At 45.2% G+C, this 20,982-nt stretch overlaps 1 protein-coding gene across 1 annotated transcript in view; it reads left to right on the plus strand.

The window, feature by feature from the left end:
• The window catches only part of LOC104515632 (protein-methionine sulfoxide oxidase MICAL3-like), a gene marked incomplete at its 5' end in the record, with an annotated part of 41,719 nt that overhangs the window by 171 nt on the left and 20,566 nt on the right, over positions 1 to 20,982 (plus strand). Inside the window, 10 exon segments of the mRNA XM_010159682.1 lie at positions 1 to 89; positions 1,228 to 1,317; positions 4,253 to 4,390; positions 6,521 to 6,583; positions 9,765 to 9,869; positions 10,679 to 10,823; positions 11,203 to 11,281; positions 12,840 to 14,712; positions 15,644 to 15,738; positions 19,223 to 19,273. The exon segment at positions 1 to 89 is cut by the window's left edge and continues 171 nt beyond it. Of these exon segments, the coding sequence (XP_010157984.1) occupies positions 1 to 89; positions 1,228 to 1,317; positions 4,253 to 4,390; positions 6,521 to 6,583; positions 9,765 to 9,869; positions 10,679 to 10,823; positions 11,203 to 11,281; positions 12,840 to 14,712; positions 15,644 to 15,738; positions 19,223 to 19,273 (2,728 nt within the window).

The raw sequence follows: 20,982 nt of genomic DNA on the forward strand, positions 1-20,982 counted from the left end.
TGAGTAAAATCATGAGATTGAGGACAAAGAAGACGAGGAGGAGGAGGAGGAAGATGACGAAGAAGAGGAAGATGAGGAGTCGAGTGAAGGTTAGACAGACTGATTCATCCTTCCTTTGTGCTAAATGGCAGGGAAAACCGAGTTGAGTATTTGCCATGCAGAATGAGAAAGATTTGCCTTGGAAAACTTTCCTCCTTCTTTCACTTCTTTATTGCTTTGATTTTTTTGAGAGAGTAACTGCCAAGGAAAGCTTTAGGTGGATCATTCTGGATACAGATGTCTGCCTGCAGGGCAGTTACAGCACTAGTACCAACAACAGCACTAGTACCAACACAAGATGCTTCCCATACACCATGCCAACATGTGCAATTCACAGCTTTGTGACACTGTATTGTTTTATTGTTGTTTTTTTATTATTATTGGGAATTGGATTTGAATGTGCCCTTTGTTGTTGGGCAGCAAGAACTGGAAGCACTATGGAGGCAGTGTTTTCAGTTTTGCAGAGTGCCTCACTCGGGGTAGTGCCCTGTAACTGCCCATCAGGGTACACTCACCAGGGCATCCCAGAAGAAGCTGCTTGTAGCTCTCGGTCATTAAAAGCCCACTTTGAGAAATCAGGGAGTTCAGGTGGTTCCCATTTTTAGCTCTGAGGGATTTCTGTGGAAAATCTTGGGGAAAGACTCCTTGACCTGTGTTTGTCTCAGTGATCAAAATGCAAAGTTTGCGCTAAGAATAGACATTTATGGCGTTTCACCCCTGTGCCCAATTTCTCGCTGCTCTTGTCTTTGTCTTTGTCCTCACATTTCTTTTTGTGAAGACTAGTAGACTCCAAAGAGCTTCTTCGTAAAGGTCTTTGGCCGCCTCGTGCAAGCAGAGGGCCAGTTTTTTAAGTCTTGACGGCAGTTTTGTTGATGAGCTCAGCAGGCTGCTTGGCTGCTTTTTCAGCGGAGGAGCTGTGCCTCCGTCACTGGAGGCTGTGGAAGTCAAGACTGCTTTTTAAGTAGGTTAACATGCATGTTGTGTGTCCAGTCTGCTAAACCATGGACATCATTCCCTTGGAGCCCTTTTCCTATCAGACCCTTGGAATGCAGCGGGGGTATGGGGACTCACTGGATTGCCAGGCGGTCTCTCCTTCTGATTCTGTCCTTTCTCTCTTTCTCTCTCCATTGCGTGTGTGTACTTGGGTGTCTGGTGTTCTATATGGATGTGTGGTTCCCTCTGCTGTAGAGGGGGAGTATTGCCCTTGGGAGAGAGAGCTGCAGCAAGGCCTCTGGCTTCAACGTCTCTCAAATGAAGAGGACACGGGTACATTTAAAGGTACCCGTACACCATCTCCACTTCCATTTCCCCAGAGGAGGGGGGAATGTTTTAAAGAGCAGGTCCCACATGAGAAGTTTCTGTGGTTTATGTAATTGCTTTACCAGCTCCCTAAAAACTGATTCGGTGTCTGTTACTATCTTCATCTCCCGGTCCAAGTGCCATATATCAGGTCTGACATTGCCACTGGTCTTAAGCAAAAGATGAATTTGCCGAGTACCTCAAGATATTTAGAATGCCTGGGAAATTTTCTAATGCATGAACAATGACTCCCAGGTATTTAAGAGGTTCAGACACAGACTAAGTGTTCCTGTACATGGGACATGTGAAACGTACTGCCTGTAGATTGCTACATCAGCAAACTTGCATTTTTTGTGGTTGTCCTTTGTGAATGTGTGTCTGGGGGGGAATCAAGCTGCGGCAATCCCTCAAGATTTTCACACAGCCGTATAATGGGCATAAAATTAATCTGACATTCCAGTCTAAGTGGTGGTGTTATTTTCTATGATGCCTTCTCTCGCAGTTTATTTCTCATGGTTGTTTTTTTTTGAAGCACTTGGTTCTAACACCTTGTTAATCCCTTCTTCCCTCAATGTGGTTCATTAGAGCCAGAACACATTGGAAAATCCAAGTGCCTTCCTGCAGGTAAGAGGGCATATGCAGTTGTCAAACTGCATATTTTGTAGCTTATGGTTCTAACAACCATAGCTTAGCTTCTGACTTTTTTTTTTTTAAAAAAAAAAAAGGAAGAAGCATGTATAATTTTTCCCAATTTAACTTTTCTGATGGTAAGAATGAGAAGTATTAGTAAGTTGGCTGAAGAGCATAGCTGAAGAAGTTTCCCCTGTTGTAGCTGCCACTGTACTTTAGGCCTGGCTCCTAAGGAGTTGATTGGTGGGTGGCTTCTCGTTCCATTAAAAGTTCAACACTGAGGCTGCCCTCTTCTCACAAAGTGCTGGTAGGTGCTACTGTGGAACTGGAGCAGAACGCTACCTCTCCAAATCCAAGGGCAGTTAATGTCCAGCTTCCTGCAAAGCTTAGCTGGCAGCCTTCAGGGAAGGCTACACCAGGCATCGTTTGCAATTCTTTAGAGTTTAGACCTCAAGGAAGCGTTAGGTGTGCCTGTTAGCCACGCAGCAGTCCTCTGTGGCTGGCTGTACTGCTGTTGATTACTGGGGAAGGTGAGAAGGACCCATGTCCTGACCAGAGACCTGTGGAGTAACTGAAGGTGTATATGTTAGCCTGGTCTAAATCCCAGAGAAATCTGTTTGAAAACATGCAGATCACGTGGGACCTGCTCTTTCCGAGCCTTGCTGAGTGACTATATACTTCTCAGCCATTGCTGGCAAACCTAAACCTTTTAACACAAAATTTGGTGTGGCGATGCAAATGCTAACTCTACTCATCCTGGGGCCTGCATGCGAGTGCTTTGGTACTGAGTGAGAAAAGCTCAGGTTCCTCTCCCAGCAGGATGTCCAGTAGCTTTGGTAGGCTATGCAGCTGTGCACATTGGTAGGAAAACTCTCTGATGAGGGGACAGAGACACAAAACTGCTAAATACTTGGCTAAATTCTGAATCCCACTTTGCATTTGAGTATGTGTGTCTGAAGCCTTTTCCCCTTTATTAACCAGCTGGAGATTCTGTCCTTCCTGCAGGTCTTTCTGCCTGTTCCTTCTGCAGTTCTAATGCCAAGTGCCACACGCAGTCATTCCTGAAACGGAAGTCCCAAACGCTTGGTCACGTCTGGGGAAAACATGTCTGGGAGAGAGGAACTAGTTCACCGTATGACAGTGGACAGTCTAATTGCCTCTAAGGTTCTAAACTGCTGGAACAGTATTTTGCCCTACTCAGTGGTAATCCAGCTGTTGTGAAAATTTACTTCCTACTTTATAAAGTAGGTGGGCGTTTTACTTTTCAGGAGAAGTCATTTGTTTCATCCTGCAGGTGCCGAACGCCTGTCGCCTGTAGAATGGGTTATTTTATTACGGGCAACTAAGACCTGAGCTATAGTGCCGTAGCACAGACAGCACACTGGCCGCAGGGTAGGCGCTCCCAAGGTGCGTATTCTGCAGAGGGTGAAGCAAGTTGCTCATCAGTTGCTTCAGGTGCCCGTTGTTCCCTTTGACACTCCATAGGTAGCTGAGCAGTGTGGAGGCAGGTGAGTGAGGAGTAATGCGATTTTTTTTTTAAACAAGTTAATTTGTGCGACAGGAAATCGCTTCTGGGGAAGTGGGAGGGCTGTTAACTCATAATGAAAATGCTGCTGTTCTTCAGGAAAAAATTCTACCCCTCAAGTCAGTACAAAAGAGCAGGAGCAAAGTAGTGCTTTAAGTGCTGAAGTCAACGTTCCCCCACGTGTGAGTATACATGTACACACACAGGTGAAACTGAGATCCATCCTGCCATTTAATTCACAAAGAAATAGGTAGCCAGCATAGGAAGCAGTGCTTAACGCAATAGTAGGGAATGAAAGACCTTTTGTTTTGGTGGTCAAACTACAATGCAGATTGTCCCTTGCCTTGAATAGCCAGATGTCTTTGGCAGTAATGATAATGAATGGGCTGAAGGAGCTGGAAGTTGCTGCTAAATTGGTATTTACATACCACGTATTGTTGGACACCCAGAGAATGTCTTTCATTTCAGCGAAGCTGCTTGCAGTAGAGAGAATCTACAATGATGTTTTTAATAGCATCTCTCTGCCTTTGGAATGGCGTTGTTCAGCTTTGATGGGAAGGAGGAGGAGCGCTGTATGCGTGTACCACAATGCTTTTTCTGTCCTGCAAACTGATCGCAGCCAGTAATACCTTCTTTTCTTCTTTTATTTCCTTTCCTATGATGTCTTTCCTTTCCCTTCCACTGTTCTCCCGTCTTTTCCACCCTGTCCTTCCTACCCCCTTGCCTACGTCCTGGTATGACGTGCCCTCCTCCTGCTAGCTGGGAACCTTAGACTGCAGCAGATTGTAAATCCGGTTGATCCTCTGGAGATCCTGGCAGATGTGCACTGGACACACATCCGTGAAAAAGAGGAGGAGGAAAAAATGGTCCCACCCTCAAAGTCCTCCACCTCCAGAGGTAATCTCCCCCAAGCCCTCACTGTCAGTTCCTGGATCTCGGTTGCAGCTGTTGAACTCTGTTGCTTCTGCGCCCGCCGAGAGCGGGGAACTTCAGCAGGGGCAGCGGGGATTGAAAGGAGCTACTTTCAGGTTACTCTGAATTTACGCTGGGCTAAACATTTCGCTTCTCAGGTCAGTGTCTACTTAAAGTGACTGCTTTCTCAGCCCTGTGGTGGTGTGACTTCTCCTGAGCCGTTTGTCCTGCTTTGACTCCGGAGCACTTTTCCTCACTACACACGTGATTTGATAGTGCTGTCAGTCAGCCCTCAGTTACTGACTTTCGGGATAGTAAGAGAAGCTGTTGTGCTTTTTGTGGCAGTGAAGGCTCTGTGCTGCTTCAGGGAGAGCTGGAGGGCTGTCTTATGTAGCTACTGCAGCGAACATTGAACAGGGGCAGCCCCTGTACTGAGCACATTGCTGCTGCTTTCCAACGTGTGTAACTGCATCTGCTATTAGTAGGGAATGGTGGGGTTTAAAGGGCTTGCAAATCTGATCAGCAGTGGTTCTGACTCCCTGTGTTTAAGATTCGACAGCATATCTGTTTTTTAAAGTGATGTGTGACCTGTGTGAGTTGCAAGTTAAAGGAAAACTTCGGAGGGGGAAAACTCCAATAATCTAGCTTTCTTCTAAGCACCTTCCAGCAGTCCCTGCTGACCTTATTCTAGGCTATATTATAGTGTGTCTTAAGGTAAGTATGTCATAGGAGCTTTACCTCTGCAGAAGCCTAGGCTTAATACAAGTTAACCGTGCAGTTGATGAGTAGTGGTCTTCTCTCTGAGTTTGTAACCATCATGTCAGAATTGTACAGGGAGTAAGTGTGATTTACAGCGAATGTGAAATTAAGTTAATGACTGATCTCTATTAAAAAAGCTGAGGGCTTTATCCTGTGTTGCCCGATGTATTCCATTCCAGATAACAATCTTTTCCTCATAGTTCTAGATACTTGTTTTTTAAACCCTGGTCTGACTTGATACGCAGTTCCAGATTGCTTGGCCGCACTTGTAATTGCAGTTTGTAGAATGCACTGGAATTTTTCTGGTGTGAAATCTGCCCTCTGATGGGCATTTCCTTCCCAGTGCAACCGCAGAAACGGGCTGTGTTCAACTGTCTGTAACATTCAACATTGCTAGGGTAGTTGCTTAACGTTTAAAAACACTACATAAGCAATGTTAACACAGTTTAAGCTTACTACAATTAAGGTTACTTTAGCTTCTGCTTGAGGGACTGTATCACTACAGTTTCCAAACTTTTAATTTCTATTTTATAATTCCTACTTTTCCATAGTGTATCAGTATGGCTGCCAGCAAAGGATGATCCTTCCAAAGTTGATTTTGTGGTCTTTCCAACTTCCTTTGGGAAGGAAAGCGCAGTATTTCCTTCGCTTCGCCTCCAACTGGGGCAAACTTGGACAGTCTCTATCAGTTCATTAGCTGCTTCGATTACTTTGTCCTACAGTACAGCTGTGTGCTGGCGCAGCAGCAGTTTGGTTTTTAAAGGGCTCTGGCCAATAAGTAACCTGTGGACACGCTGGAAGTTTTCAGCTGGAGTGCAACAGACAGATGTGCTGCTGGCTGAGCTGTATTCTGCGATACGAGGTGTTTGGAGAGCCAGCCCGTCAGTAGCTGCGGCGATAGTTTGGTGTGAAAGCCTGGGGTAGCGTGACGGTACACAGAATCCCCTCTCGGTCTGCGCTCTTCCTCATCTGCCGGCATTCGCGCCGGGCAGCACACGTTCTGGGACGCCTGTTACGACCGCCCCTCTCTCCTTGCTCAGCTCTTTCGTCTCCTAGTTTCCCTCCCCTGCAGAGTTTCGAGCGGAGCACGGCAGCAGCAACCGGCTGTCAGACGTGCTGTTTCTCACTGTGCCGTCCTGTCTCCTCTAACATTGCAGATCCTAAAGGGAGATCAGGCCCCTGACGTTTGTACGTTATCCCGATTTAAACCCCAATCCTGCAATCAGTTGTTTAACATCTCATAGGTTTTATTCCTGTGTTTGCTACTGAAAAAATTCCCTTTGTCACTCTTCTGTTTTAGACGCTTACTGATGATCTAATTCTGATTTCTGACAATTTATTGTTTTTTAAATTCAGCGTCCGACCTTCCCTCCGTACGCCATGAGGCGGTACAGGCGTGGCTGGAGACGGTCCCTGGAGGTAGTTTGGTGATGTTCTATGTATTCCAATGCACAATAACCCTGCCCATCTCTTCTCCATGCCTTCAGCAGCTGAGCTGGTACTTTAACCCTGGAACTTACGGCCCTGTCGCTACTGCATGAGTGGACGTGGCGGGAGGGAGGAAGGGGAGTGTGCATGCACGCCTTGCTCAGACAGTCCGTTCTTGCATGAACCTGACCTTTGTTGTAACCCTTCTGGAGTCAGGCCAAACAGAGAGCTCATCTTGGGTGCAGTAAAGTAGCAGGAGGAATCTAGCCGAGTGCTTCGATTTGCTTGGTGAACTGAAGACCGGAGCAGTTATTCTTCCCCAGGCTCCTTGAGAAGAAGAACATGGGGCTTGCTTGCCATCGTACGATTGACAGAGAGTGCTTAAAGCAACTGCAGTTCTCTGAAGCAGCTGCAAACTCTTGTTACCTGGTGAAGAAAAGGGGAAAGAAGAGTGAGGTTGAAGCTGGGATCTCTAGGAACAGTGATGGCTGTTTGTCTCCTTTGCCTTGGGGTTCACGTTACTCAGGAAAGCCTCAGGAGAGAGTTGCAGGAGGTGGAGCTCGGCTGCTTTTTTTGATGCGGTCCTCTACGCTGTATTGCAAAAGCGATGAGCCTGAGGGTTCTGGGCTTAGAGTGAGGGAGTAAATTTGTGTCAAGCGGAGAAGGTATCTCAATCAGCGGAGAGGTTTGTGGCTAGCTCGCTGGTCTGCAGCTGAGTTGCTCTGGCACATCAGAATAGCTAGCTTGCCTATCCAACTTTGCTTCTGCTGCTGCTTTGGCAAGGCAGCAGCGTTCACAAGACGCCTGCACTCGATGCAGTCTGCTCACGGCTGCTAGCTGGTACGGACCAAGTGCTCATCCCAGTTTCTGGCTGCCGTAGTGTGTAGCTTCTGAGTTATTGTGTGACAGCTTTTGGCCTCTTGCTCCTTATCCTAACGGCATATACGTATATGCACAGTATATGTATCATATAACCCGCCACCTGCAAGCTCTCCACATCCCTCAAAATGGGATCCACCCTTGCACCAAGTTGTTACTTATCTGTGCATCTGTAATCTTCTGTTGAGTTTTGTGTACCAACCTATTTAAGAATTGATTATCTCCCCTCTGTCCCACACACCCCGTGCGTGTCATGGTCAGTTCGTGGTTTCTGGATCTGAAGACACACACATACATAGTGGTAACAGATATTCCTGACCTCAAAGTTACATTTTTGCAGGTTTTGATTCAGATCACTCACATTTGCTGCTACCGTAAAACCATTCCATGACATTGTTATTTCTAACATAACATAAGCTACTGCATGCTTAAGCAGCAATTAGAGCGGGACACAGTTTGGTTTTGTTCAGTAGATTTCTAAATGCCCTTGTGGGCAATCCAGCCTTCGCCATATGAATCAGTCTCCTACGCTCAACATCTGTCTGATTCTGGACGCTGACGTAAGGGAATAGACCAGTGCTTTATCACACCTAAGTGTAATTGCCTTTTCACAGTAGCTGACAGAAAATAAACCAGCCCGTACCTTTGTCTGTCTCAACACTGAGAGGGGAAGAACATGGAAAAAGAGAAATTCTGAGGTTGGAGGAAGAAGGCAGACCACCCACTGAAGGCTGTGTTTCGAAATAAGTAAAAAAGCTGTGTTAGACAAGGAGGAGAGGCTACAAGACCTCCATTTTAGGGAGGTCTTTTGTTTGCAAGATTGTCTTAATTAGCAGTGCTAGCATATAAATGGTTCCAAAAGCCACATCGGATCAGGGCCCACTCCCTGACTCTGGAGAACACTGGCACAGCACAGTTCACTCCCATATAGCTGAGCTTTATTGCCATCCAGTATCGGGGGGCTGCATCTGGACTGCCAATTGGAAACAGCTTCCAGCCCTACCATGGGAACTGACGGCTGACAGTCATGCCAGGAGCCCTCCTAAAGATGCCAGTATGAGACTATGCATTCAGGTCCGAAGGCATGCACCGCTTAGTTTACTGGTATAGGCACCACCAAGAAGGTCATAAATATATCTATCATCATCATTACAGGACCGTATCCTATGTGTATGGTTATCAAAGGTGCATAATATACATGCTGACTGTGTATGCGTTTGAAATGCAGTATGCAACAGAGTTCAATACCTGCATATTGTTGAATGTGAACTGATGCTAACTCGCTGCACAGATCTAAAAATGTAGTTGACTGACTCTACTGTGGGGAAAAAAACCTGGAAGTGGTGGCTTCTTTTTTTTATATGTAAATCATGCTTTATGAAAATGCTTAACAAAAAAATAATTCAGCAAATCATCCACAGCACTAGAGATGGGACAGGGTGTTGTAAGGTTTAGTTTTTTTGAAAAAGTATCATTTAATGATGAACTTTAGACCCCACAGTTTGGTCTTGTCTCTCCTGTAATTAAATCCTGTCACAAACAGTGATGTCAAATGCCCTTTTTCAGAGTTACAAATCCAGGAATCTTTCCTTTATTCTGACCCAGCAAATCAAAGTACTTTGTGTAAAAAGAAGAAAGCTTTGGATATATCTTTTTATCTACCTAAAAATATCTCAATTAATTTGTGTCCTACTTACTGGTACAGCATATGAAGTCTCTTAGACCCTTTTAACCAAAGACTGCTGTAGCTGCAGAGAGTTAAACAGTTTGCAAATGTAATAATGATCAATCCCAGAGCTAGACTCTGTCTCTGGCTTCACCCTCAAAAGCCCGTTTCAATTTCAAGATGAACAGTTGTGGTACATTGTGAGATTTCAGTTTTCCCCTCACACACATGTGGTATAATGTGGTGGTAACTGTTCTGGGGTGCTAAAGAAAAGAATAATCTTCCTTGAAGAACAGTGTGCTTCATTCTGGTTTGATTTCCTCCCAGTCCCCTTTGTGTTGGTTTTTTCACAAGGCCTGTTGCTCAGAAAAGCCCTGGCTGCTTTCACTTCAAAAGCCTTGGAGACTCCCCGAGGGCAGGCATTCCTTGATTCGTTGGAGTCTGGAAGTATCATTTCACCATAGATATCTTTCCAGCTGACACATTTCAGGATTCCTTGTTTTGGCAGTAATTAATAAATGTCCCCACTATAAACCGTTGGTACAGTTGAATGTAGAACCTTTTCACTGTATTATTCCTTGGTTTGGGGTTTTTTGTTTGTTTTCTCACTACTTGAATATATTCTAGCTCCATGTGAGGATAACGATGTGGAGGACGAGCTGGGCACAGAGCCTGCAGACACAGAAGGGCAGGCAGGTGAAGAGGGAGACACGGGTGCAGAGCTGGATGACGGTAGGGTACCGCCGTGCGTCGTTTAAACCTGCTGTGTGAACAGGGTGGTGTTGGCAGAAAACGCTTTGTATGAGGCTACTTCACCCTGATCTTATTTTTAGTGATGTAGGGGTTTGTTTCAAAGAGTCAAGAGGGACCCAGGAGCGAAGGGCAAAAAGAAACAGAACCACCTTAATGCTCTGGGCTGTAGAATAAATTCCCTCTTACCATCTGCTAACTAGAGGGCTTGGTCTTGCCGTCCGTGTTCAGTACTAATCCTGCTGCTTTGTATGAGGCTACTTCACCCTGATCTTATTTTTAGTGATGTAGGGGTTTGTTTCAAAGAGTCAAGAGGGACCCAGGAGCGAAGGGCAAAAAGAAACAGAACCACCTTAATGCTCTGGGCTGTAGAATAAATTCCCTCTTACCATCTGCTAACTAGAGGGCTTGGTCTTGCCGTCCGTGTTCAGTACTAATCCTGCTGAATTACAGAAAAGTCCACAATATTATGCCAAAAGTCTTCCCTTGCTGGTGTAAAATGAACAGCATCAGCCAGAAAACACTGAAAAATTTCAAGAAAACTACAAGGTATGACTTCAAATGCTGATTTTTTAAATTTGTAATAATAGTCCATCATTTACCACTTAAATTACTCTAATGAGCACACAAAAAAAGGAGTGAAACATATAGGTGTTCAGGCTGTGAAGGTGATTAGCACCAGGTGAATAGAAGGGAAGGATTGTGAAAGTTTTTAAAATAATAAACCGATGTCCTGATGGACTTGTATCCACAAGCTTTTGTTTTCTTCCCCCTGCCCCGCCCGTGGTCAGATGACATCCCCTCTGACGCAGAAGCAGAGTTTCGCTTACGTCAAGGTGTTGTAGAAGAGCCAGAACTGAAAGTCTCTGAAGATGAAGAAGACGAAGAAGCAGCAGAAGGCGCTTCTTGCAGTGTGACAGAAGGTAGTAGCTTTCCCATTGCTGTTTGATTGTAGTTGCATTTGAGGTGATAGGCTACACATTTACTAGATTTAAGGGAAGACAGTCTCTTGGATTTGAACCCTCTCACTACTGTCAGTGGCAAGGTATGCCCATGCACTGACATTCTGAGAAGAATGTTCTGAATCCGTTGATTATGGCTTTCTAAAGTGTGAGTACCCATCTAACTGCTTTTTCCTGTGGAAGTTTTTACCTTAGAAAGCTTGTACCATTTTGGACATTTAAAATCTTTTGCCTGTGTTTCAGATGTCCAACCTAGAATTTGTAAAAAGTGGAGAAATTTGTTACCACTTTTGGTGTGTAACACAAAAAATAGAAAACTAGCCATCTCATGTGTTTTCGAAAAAATTTTTTCTATCCATCCCTATCCAGTCATCCAGTGACAGTGTTCTTCCTCTGTCTCCAGCTGATAGTCCCAAAGCAAAACAAGCAGAGGTAAGAAAGGGACGCTTGGAACTTTCAACTTCCTACCTGTAGTTCAGTAGAACAGTTTGCTGGATAAACTAATGAGGACTGGCAGCAGTAGGCTTTCCTCCTTTCCTGTCTCTACAACTGATGTTGATGTTGCTGAAATCTGATTTCACTTAGCCTTAAAGAAATCTTTCTTTCCTGTCTTCAGAGCATAGTGTCTCTGTCACAGTCACACAAGTTCCCATCACAAAGCCCCAAAAGAATTATGTATGATATTTTAATTTCAACATGCAGTTCACAAGAGATATATGTGATACACGTGGGGAGCCATGAGTAAGGTGTTTGTTGTTTATCCTTGTTTAGGTATCTTTTCTGTACCAAAAGCAGATTCTGTAGTTGCAATTCAAAATTATATTTGCATTACTTGGTATAACCAAAGCAGTGCTTGTTTATTCCAGAGTCCAGCTTAAGGAAGTGAGACATGGCAATGAGGTACTGTCATGTTGTCAGCCCTGGAGTCAGCGTGCAGGCATACTCTGGTGTTCCCAGCTACTGGTGTGTAAGAGCAGGAAGTACATGAACCTTAAAATGTTCAATTCAAATTTTCCCTCCCAAGTGTTTGATTTTAAGGAATTTCTAAAAGATTAGACTTTACCCTAGAGAGTTTCGTCATTAGCCAACTTACTTTTACAGTGGATGGTTTACTGACAACAATTGCTGGCAACGTTCACTTTCTGTTAAAATTAAGGGCTTTTTTCTGGACGATTCAGGCTGATTTTCTAGTGATTCTGTTAGACATAGTTATTGTTTATATCAGAACAGTGCCTAAATGCAGTACTCAGGACCTGGGTGTTTAATATGTGTCACCCAAGCGTACAGATAGAGAGGTTCATGCTTCAGTGGTCATGTGACAGTTCAGCCAAGCTGTCTGCATTCAGAAGAAAGCTGGTGCAAAAGTTGTCATGGGAAAGAATAATACCCACACGCGGTAAGAGGGGTCCACTGCCAAAGGGTTAAATTGTAAGGCAACGAATCGTGCTACTGAGTAATACAGCAATCTGGACGTCAGGGATGAAACCCAAGACTTCTCAGACCACTAAGGGGCAAGGGACTTGCAACCTAATTTGCTCTTAACAAAGAAAGCACTCCTTGCTTTAAGAAAACATTACAGCAGGTGCTAGTCAGCAGAAAACGCTGTGTTGATGAGAGACTTGCATCAAATCTGTCTGAGATAAGGGACCACCACAATACCCGCAGCTGGAGATTTGAAGGGAAAACAGGAAAAGATTGAAATGGATTTCTGGAATTTAGCTTAGTGAGTTTTCTTCCTCAAATTAAATTTGCCTTGTTGTCAGCTGCGTAGGACAGGTTATACAGTGGGGCAGAAAAATGAACCATACCTGATGAGAAATCCTAAGTGATGTTCCAGGCCTGCAAATGGAATGCCATGTGTGGGTTTTTCATATTCCCATGAGTGGATGGCTTCCATATTGCTAACTTTGTTAAAAGCAAAAAAACCCACATGGAACAGTATTCTGATGTGCCCAGTGATATTAATATTTCCCTCTTTCATTTTGTGTAGGTTGTAAAAGAGTGCCAGGCTGAAGCATCCCATGCAATAAAATCTCCAGAGGGACGCTTTTTTCCTGAGCCTTTCCTTCCTGAAGAAGGACCAAAGGGTGAAACTCCCAAAGACAGGAAAGTTAAGAGCCCGTTGGTGCCACCATCTCCGGTGTTATCCCAACCGGTTGCATCACCAGAAGCCGTTGCACCTACGTCCCTAGCAGAGTCTCAGCCGGCAGCGCCAACATTGGCTTCATCCCCAACATCTGCTCAAATGCCTATCTGTTCCCAGCCTTTGCCTTCCACTGAAACATCCATTCCATCCCCAGTAGAGCCTCCAGTATGTTTCCAACCTGTCCCAGCCTTAACGTCTACTCCGTTAGCCAAACTGGTCCTTAGGGGCCAGGATGGTGAGGTCGAAAAACTGGGGAGCCCTACCACTGCAGAGGAAGCCCTGAAACGGAGTAACCTCGTGGAAGAGTTCTGGATGAAGAGCGCTGAGATCCGGAGGAGCTTAGGACTCACCCCAGTAGACAGAAACAAACGCTCAGAGACAAACTTTACTGTCTCTGCCCTTGAGACGACTCCTCTGAAGACTTTTAATAACGAGAATATTTCAGGGGATGAAAGGATCCATCTTGTGAAACCCCAGCCTGCCCCAAGAAGAATGGGACTGTCCAAGTTAGAAAACGAGCAGATTTCTCTGCTCACTCCAAAGTCTCCTTCAGAGAAAGAGTTAAAGAGTTCCGGTGAAGTAAGGAGAGATGTGTCCAGCAGCTCTGGACTTGGCCTTCAGGAGAGCTCGTCTAACATGAGAACCATGGCTAGCCAGAGCTTCAACACTTCTGACTCTACCATGCTTACTCCCCCATCAAGCCCGCCACCACCGCCGCCTCAGGATGAAGAACCAGCCACTTTGCGTAGAAAGAGGCATCAAGCAGTCTGGCAGAATGAGGTTGAAGCCAGGTCACCTCCAACACCAGCATCAACACCTCCTGCTCCCCCACGCCGTGAGCCGACTTCTGCTGCCAGAGAGTCAACCCAAGCCAAAAAAGACAACGTGCGAAAGTCTTTTGCGGAGAGTGTGGATGAGATTCCGTTTGCGGATGATGTAGAGGACACGTACGATGACAGGACGGAGGACTCAAGCCTTCATGAGAAGTTCTTTACGCCTCCTACCAGTAGGCCAAGGCCAGAGAAACCACTTCTTTTGCCCCTGGTCAAAGAGAATGGTGGTCCACCCTCAATGGAAGGAGGAGTTCACCAAAAGAAGAGAGTGTTGCCTGAAATTTCTGCGGAGGCCAAGGAACTTGCTGAAGAACGAATGAGAGCCAGAGAGAAGTCTGTCAAGAGCCAAGCACTGCGTGACGCCATGGCTAAACAGTTGTGTAAGATGAAAGAGATGGAGATGGCTGCGGCTGCTGCTGGGACCGCAAGGGCACGGAAGGCATCTTCAATGCCCTTGAAGACCAAGGAGTTGTTTTATGAATCTCCAAAGTATTTGGCCTTGAAAATGTCAGAGGGATCCACGCTAAAGCATGATGCTGCTAATGAGAAGTTCTCCACTCCTGCTGCTGATGTAGCTGGGCCTGACGGGTCTGTCACCTCTTCAGAAGGCTCCAGCGGGAAGAGTAAGAAAAGGACTTCTCTTTTCTCCCCTCGTAAAAACAAGAAGGAGAAGAAATCCAAAAATGACAGCAGGCTTTCCGACAAATCTAGTGGTGGGGCAGAGGAAGCAACAAAGCCTAGGTCATTATGGAAGTCTGTTTTCTCTGGGTATAAGAAAGACAAGAAGAAAAAGGCTGATGAGAAATCCTGCCCAAGTACTCCCTCAAGTAGTGCCACTGTGGATTCCGGCAAGCACAAAGCTTCTCCGCTGGTTACAGCTGCAGGTACAATAGATAGGGACCTCTGAACTGTGTGCTTTTCCTGCAGCTAGGGATCCTTGGAGGTCATGTTGGCTGACTGGCATTCAGCTGCCGTGCTGAATGGCACTGCTCCCCCACTGCTCCCCAGCGTCAGATGGGCAGGCCAGGATAAGTGCTAGTGGCTGCAGTTGCGTGTTTGCCTCTTGACGGGGTTAGCTGATACGCCACTGAAAAAAACGGATCCTTAAACACAAGCTTCCCTCGATATGTACCAGGCACTTCTGTCTTCTGCCTCAGACCATGGAATAAGCGCTGGTTGCTGTGTTGTGACATTTTGTCTCTATTTTAAATCTGATTCTCATCCTTTCCTTGGGTGGTCTGTTGTCTTTCTTGGCTCCATGGATGCTGAAGGTTGCAGAGATGCAGTTACTCCTGTGTTCTCAGTGATCTGGGAACTGTCTGCTGATTTATGAAGTGAGGATTCTGCGGCCTCACGTACATCTCTCACATGCCATCAGGTGCAGGCGGAGATGTTTACTGGCAACTTACGATACAGTAAATAAGTTAGCCATAAATGGGATAGAAAGCGAACTCATTACATTCCTCTGCCCATGTACAAATAGCCAAAATAGTGCCAGCTGCGGCCTTCTGAGTGCTGTAGCTATCGTAAGAGTATTGATACAGTACAGAGGGAGGACCATGACCGTTCTTTTTAAGAGAGCATCACTTTCTGCAAACGCTGTTAGAATGAAACTTCTAACTGGTATTGATAGCTTTGTGGAGCAGTGCTTCCCTGATTGCTCTGGAATGCCAGGCAAAGCAGCTGAGTCTGGCATGAAAGTACTAAGAATTTTCTGAAGCTCAATCACACAACTTATCAACTGGGTTCTGAAATGTTTACGGAAAGAATAGTTACAGCTTCTCTAACTTGCCCTTTCTATTCCTGGCTTCTCAGATTTGCAGCTCCGTCAACACCTGAGTTTCTCAGAGGACTCCGACCTCTCTAGTGACGATATTCTGGAACGTTCCTCCCAGAAATCCAAGCGAGAGGTAGGCAGATGGGAAATGCATTTTAGGTGGGTCTAGCATCGTGCAGATCACAGGTTCAGAGAATCACATCAGAAACTTGGATGATTTGTCTTGTTTCTCTTATTGTTTCTTCCATGGAACAGGCTTTCCTGTAAGTTGGCTGACTGCTCTGCCTAAAATAAGTTGGTTTCACAATAGCAAGCTATTCCCCACTGTTGTTATAGGAAGGGTCTGTTGTCTCCCAGTGACATTACAACAAATACCACAGTCAGAATGGTGACTTTTGTCCCTGTTGTGAGCATGCCCATGAGCTACAGAAAACAGACAATGTCAGGAGAGTAAACTTCACAGTCTCTAAAGCTGTTGCAAATAGCTAACAATGAGACAGTACTCGCTGTTTGTAAGGGACCGATTTTAGGATACAGTTTTACCAGCCCCTGGTAGACCGAAGTGGTAGAATTCCATGCAAACCACAGGCAGGAATGTACTTTTGCAAACATCAAGAACGTAGTCAGACAGGTCATCGACTAAGAGGTAAGCTACAGGCTCCAGTTCTGCAACTCATGCAGGCTTGCTTATTTTTCCTGAAAGAAGAATGTGTACAGTCTGAATTAGTACCTTCTCTTTTTGGAGAAAAGATGAGCCATCAGCTGTTTCTTCCACTTTGACCCTGTTTGACGACTTCTTGGTAATTGCTGAGTATTTCCATGTGTCTGCATGTGTAGGTAACAACTGTGAAACTGAAATGCGTAGTAGTGAGCCCCTATGAAATGCCAGGATACAGGGGTTGGTCTTAGCCTGGTGTTCTCGTTCCAGTGTGGTCTGGTATGGACTCTGCTTCTTCTGAGGGAGCTGTGTCCCTTCCTGACCAACCTTCCCTAGGTATTCCTATCATGTTGTAGTGAACGGCTTTGACGCCAAGTTTCACTTTAGGTGGTGCTTTAAGGAGCTGTTGAGGAGGAAAGAGGAGGCACCAGTGTATCTCTATAAAAGTATAAAAATATATCTCTACTAAATATATTTTATTTGCACATATGTCAAAAAATATATGGTGAGAGCCAAGTGCCAAGGTTAGTTGTTTTTAAACTACCTATTTCAATTTTAGGCTGGCACTATTAATGCAAAAATAAGTTAAAAAGGTAAGGAACTGCTTGGTCATAGTAACGGGAAGAGGCCTGGGTTGATTTCTCAAAGCTTCTAAGCTCAGCTCATGCAAGGTCTGGAGGAATCCGTAGAGATTTCATTGACCCCACGGGAACACTAAGACCCTTCTGGTGCTGGTGAATGAGAAATGGGTTCCCCCCGTCCCTTCCTGGTGGTGCTTAGGAAGCAGAGAGCATCTGCGAGGGTCGTGTCACAGGCACAGCGGTCTGTGCCTCCTGTCTCAAACCTGTCTGCCCGCACGCACCAACCAGACTCGGGATCTGGTTGATACTTGGCTCAGGTGGCACAGGTATGGAAGTACTGCTAATGGGAGTGTCGTAGGAAGCGTCTCCGATGTGTATGTAGTGGAATGAATTACGATAACTGATGAAATGAAGGCTGGTGGAAGGAGTTGACGAAGTAAGTAGGAATTTTCTGTGTTTACTTACCTCTTTTAATCTCTCTCCCTAGTTGATCTAGATCTCTTCTAGGAGGAAGATTGCTTTTTTTTTATTTTATTCCCTTTTCTCTTTCCCCCTTCCATTCTTCCTTGCATGCCCTCAGGCGTTTCATGAGAAATACTGCATTTTCCAAGAGAGACAGAAGAATGAGGTACCTGTGGCTAGCAGAGGACAGATAAGCAATACAGGGGGTTCAGATAAGAGTTGCAGAGTTCCTGTTCTGCCTTGGGAGCTCCTTCAGGAGGAAGAAGGGCTTCAGTAAGGTCCATGCTTGTTTTCACGCTTCATAATGCCTTTGGTCACTTTTTTTTCCTGTGCTGAGCTATTTTGGTTTAAAATGGCTTTTGTAGGACAAAAGTCTCATCACTGAGCATTGGAGGAGATAAGTGACAGTGGCAGACACCTGGAATCCTGATACTGAAAACACCTCACCAGCATTGCCAGGACTATGGTGGAGGTGTCTCATTTTCTCCCATTCGCAAGAATTTCTTGGCTCAGCATCTGCCTATTTTCTAAAGAGTCATTTTGAGAATGTATTTATTTAGAGGAAACGGATCTGAGAACTCCACTAGTTTTACTGCATCCTGTCCAAGGATGTAGAACGTCCATGCAAACACTGGAATGCCTTGCTAGCAAAAGAAATATAACAGAACTTCAAGACTGACAAAAGTGGGTTTGTACCGATTTGGGGTGGGAGTTACGTTTTTTTTAAGTTGCAAACTGCCTGCTCCTTTCTATGAGTAAGAGTTGACTTCCTGTGTGCCACATACTTTTATGTGAACCCCTTCTCTAACTGAAATTCTGCTTGTGCTGCTTTTTTGGTAATTGTAGTCAGCTTGCTTCTGAGACAGCTTGCTCTGTTTAGCCTGTTCTTCGTGATCAGCAGGGAATTAATTCAGTGTTTTACGTAGTGTCTCTCAAGAGAACCATCTTATAAAGAATCCCTAATGTAAATGCCATGTGGGTCTCGTGTTTATAGGTGTGTGTCATTGTGAGCGTGTTTGTCGTTGTTCCCGTACGGTCGTGGTGTTGTGATCAGACGTGTGTTTTGCTACCGCAGGTAGCTTGCTTTTTACTGAAGTTTGCCTACTTTGCTGAACTTGTTCTGTGGCTTTTCATCTGTGACTCTCTTTAGTTAATTGTATGTGAAAATGCAAAATGCTGGCTGTTCACCCAGAATGGTACAATGCCCTCTGTACGTGATGGCACAAGGGAAATTTACCTGTCTTGTAATCCCTGAGTAGTGTACTTGCCTTATTTTCAGAGACAGGGTGATGTAGAATGTCCTTGGATAGAAAAGGTACTGATTTTCCTCCTCCTTTCCTCCTCCTCATAATTTTAGCTCCTCAGGCTCCCTGGAGGCTCTCTTTTTAGACAGAGAGATTCTGTTACTGTAGGGCAGATAACCCACTCTGAGCCCATCTGGTGTTTCTCCTGTCACAAAGCAGTGAGGAAGATTTATGATGTTAGTTAAATGCAAATGATCATTTCTATGGAGTAGAGAGAATTTAAACCCTTGAAATGAATGCAACTCCTCGAAAAGGTGGTAAATCAGATTGTGAATGGAGAACTGTGTGACAGAGTAGTGTATGGACATTAAAACCATAGGTAGGTAAAGACCAAATAACTCCTCTAGGAAAGGGTATTTCCAAATTGACTGCATTTTCAAAGAGGCTGCCAAAGCTCCTTGTCTTCAGGAGGGTGCTAGAGACTTGATTTTGCGGACAGAAGTTGCATTGTGCTGCATCAGTCTGGGTCACGTTCAGCATTTGCACAATTTTGTTTCATTTAGAAACGGCTTTGTTTTATTACTGTGCATCTGTTTTCAATGTTGAACTGATTGTGCTTCATTTTATATGTGTGTGTTTTTTTTTTTTTCCCTTTACCATTCCCCTTTAAAGTCGATTTATGTACCACACGCCTTGGCATTCAAGAGATCATACTCGTCAAAGGTAGTGTCTCCATTCCCACTAGTTGGACATTGTTGCATTGCATGTCCCTATATTAACCCATTGAATCCGTAGCTGCCCATCACATGTGCACTAACATCACAAACGTTGACCGTGCATGCGTGAGACGTTAGCAGACGGCGGCGGCAAATTCTTCGTAGGGGTTGTCTACCAAAACCACGTTAAGCCCCGAATTGTCTGTCTGATTAGAATGCATGCAATATTCAATGCACAGCAGTGTGCCGCTGTACGGAGTGACATGGATGATCTTTGAGCTTCAGAACAAATTGGTTTTCAAGGCAATTAAATATGTATGCATATTCTTTTTTTAATACTTAGACTATGGGTTCAAGTGAAACATCACGCTTTAATCAGCGTCCTTCAAAATTGCTGAGTTCACTGAAATCTTGGTGAAACTTGCAAGCTAAAATCAAGACAAGTTGCATTGCAGGAATGTTGCTGCTTTCTGAAATTGTTATCGTTCTGTCTTCACAGTCACAGCAGCGTGAAGTAGGGTAGGAAAGTTACGCCCTCCATCACTTGGGGTATCACTGTGGGTTTTGTGTTGTAAAAAAAGAAAGAGTAAAGTGTTAACGTCTTGGAGCTTTAACGATGGTGTTGCTAACCACCCACCTGAGAGGTTTTTAAAAGAGCTGTCATCCTCCCTTAAACTCTGTTCACTGAGAACAATAAACGAGAGGTAGACTGACTGACGTGGCAGTAAAATAACAGGGTATAAGAAACTTCAGGGTGGTCTGGCTTAACATTTTAGCCTGTCGTGTTTTGACTCCGGCTAGCAAAATACCACGAAGCTGCTCTCATAAATCCCCCTCCCCTCCTCCAGTGGAGGGGAAGAATCAGAGAAAAAAGAAATAAGGAACCTCGTAAAATTGAGATAAGGACTATTTACTAATTAAATCTAAATTAATATATACCAATACTACTATTAGTAAGTAATCAAAATAATAGAAGATAAAACATACGATGCAATATGATACAATTACGGTACAGTTGCTCACCACCCACTGACCAGTGCACAACTGGGTGCTGAGAAGTGAGAGTCAGACCCAGAGAGCCCAAGAGTTGCAGCCCGCGAGCTGTCACAGCAGATTCTACGCGAACCCTGTCAGCAATAGCACGACTGGGAAAACTAAACAAACCTACCAACTCCCTCCCGAAGGAGCCAGCACAGGAGTTAGCCAAGCAGCTAACGCAGGAGTCAGGAGAGTGTCAGCAAGTGTGCGGGAGGGAACGAGCAAGGGGGTAAGGGAGGAGTAATGGCGCCCGGACCCTCTCCTCGCCTCTGCCCCCAGCATGGCATACTAGGGAATGAAATATTCCCCTGGTCAGTTGGGGTCAGGTGCCTGAACTGTGTGTCCCTGCACTGCCTGTAGCCAGACAGCAGAGCTGGGAACGCAGCTGCAGGGTCAGAAGGGGAGAAAGACCTTGAATCTGGTGCAGGCATTGCCCAGCGCCAGCTGAGACCTGATCAGTGCTGCTCTCTGCATCCAGGAACAGCTTCCTAGCAGCCACGGTAAAGAGTTAACTCTTTCCTGACTGAACCCAGCACATAACCTTACAGCTGACTGTCCATGGAGAAGATCTCTTTGCAGAAGTGGAGAGTTCTTTCCTTCACTGTAGTTCACTTAATGCAGCTGTGAAGTTTTTTACACACTCTTAAAAGTCCCTGAGAGGAAGCCCTCCTGGGTGAC

Source organism: Eurypyga helias, unplaced genomic scaffold, assembly GCF_000690775.1.
Source record: "Eurypyga helias isolate BGI_N326 unplaced genomic scaffold, ASM69077v1 scaffold13749, whole genome shotgun sequence".
Classification (NCBI taxonomy): domain Eukaryota; kingdom Metazoa; phylum Chordata; class Aves; order Eurypygiformes; family Eurypygidae; genus Eurypyga; species Eurypyga helias.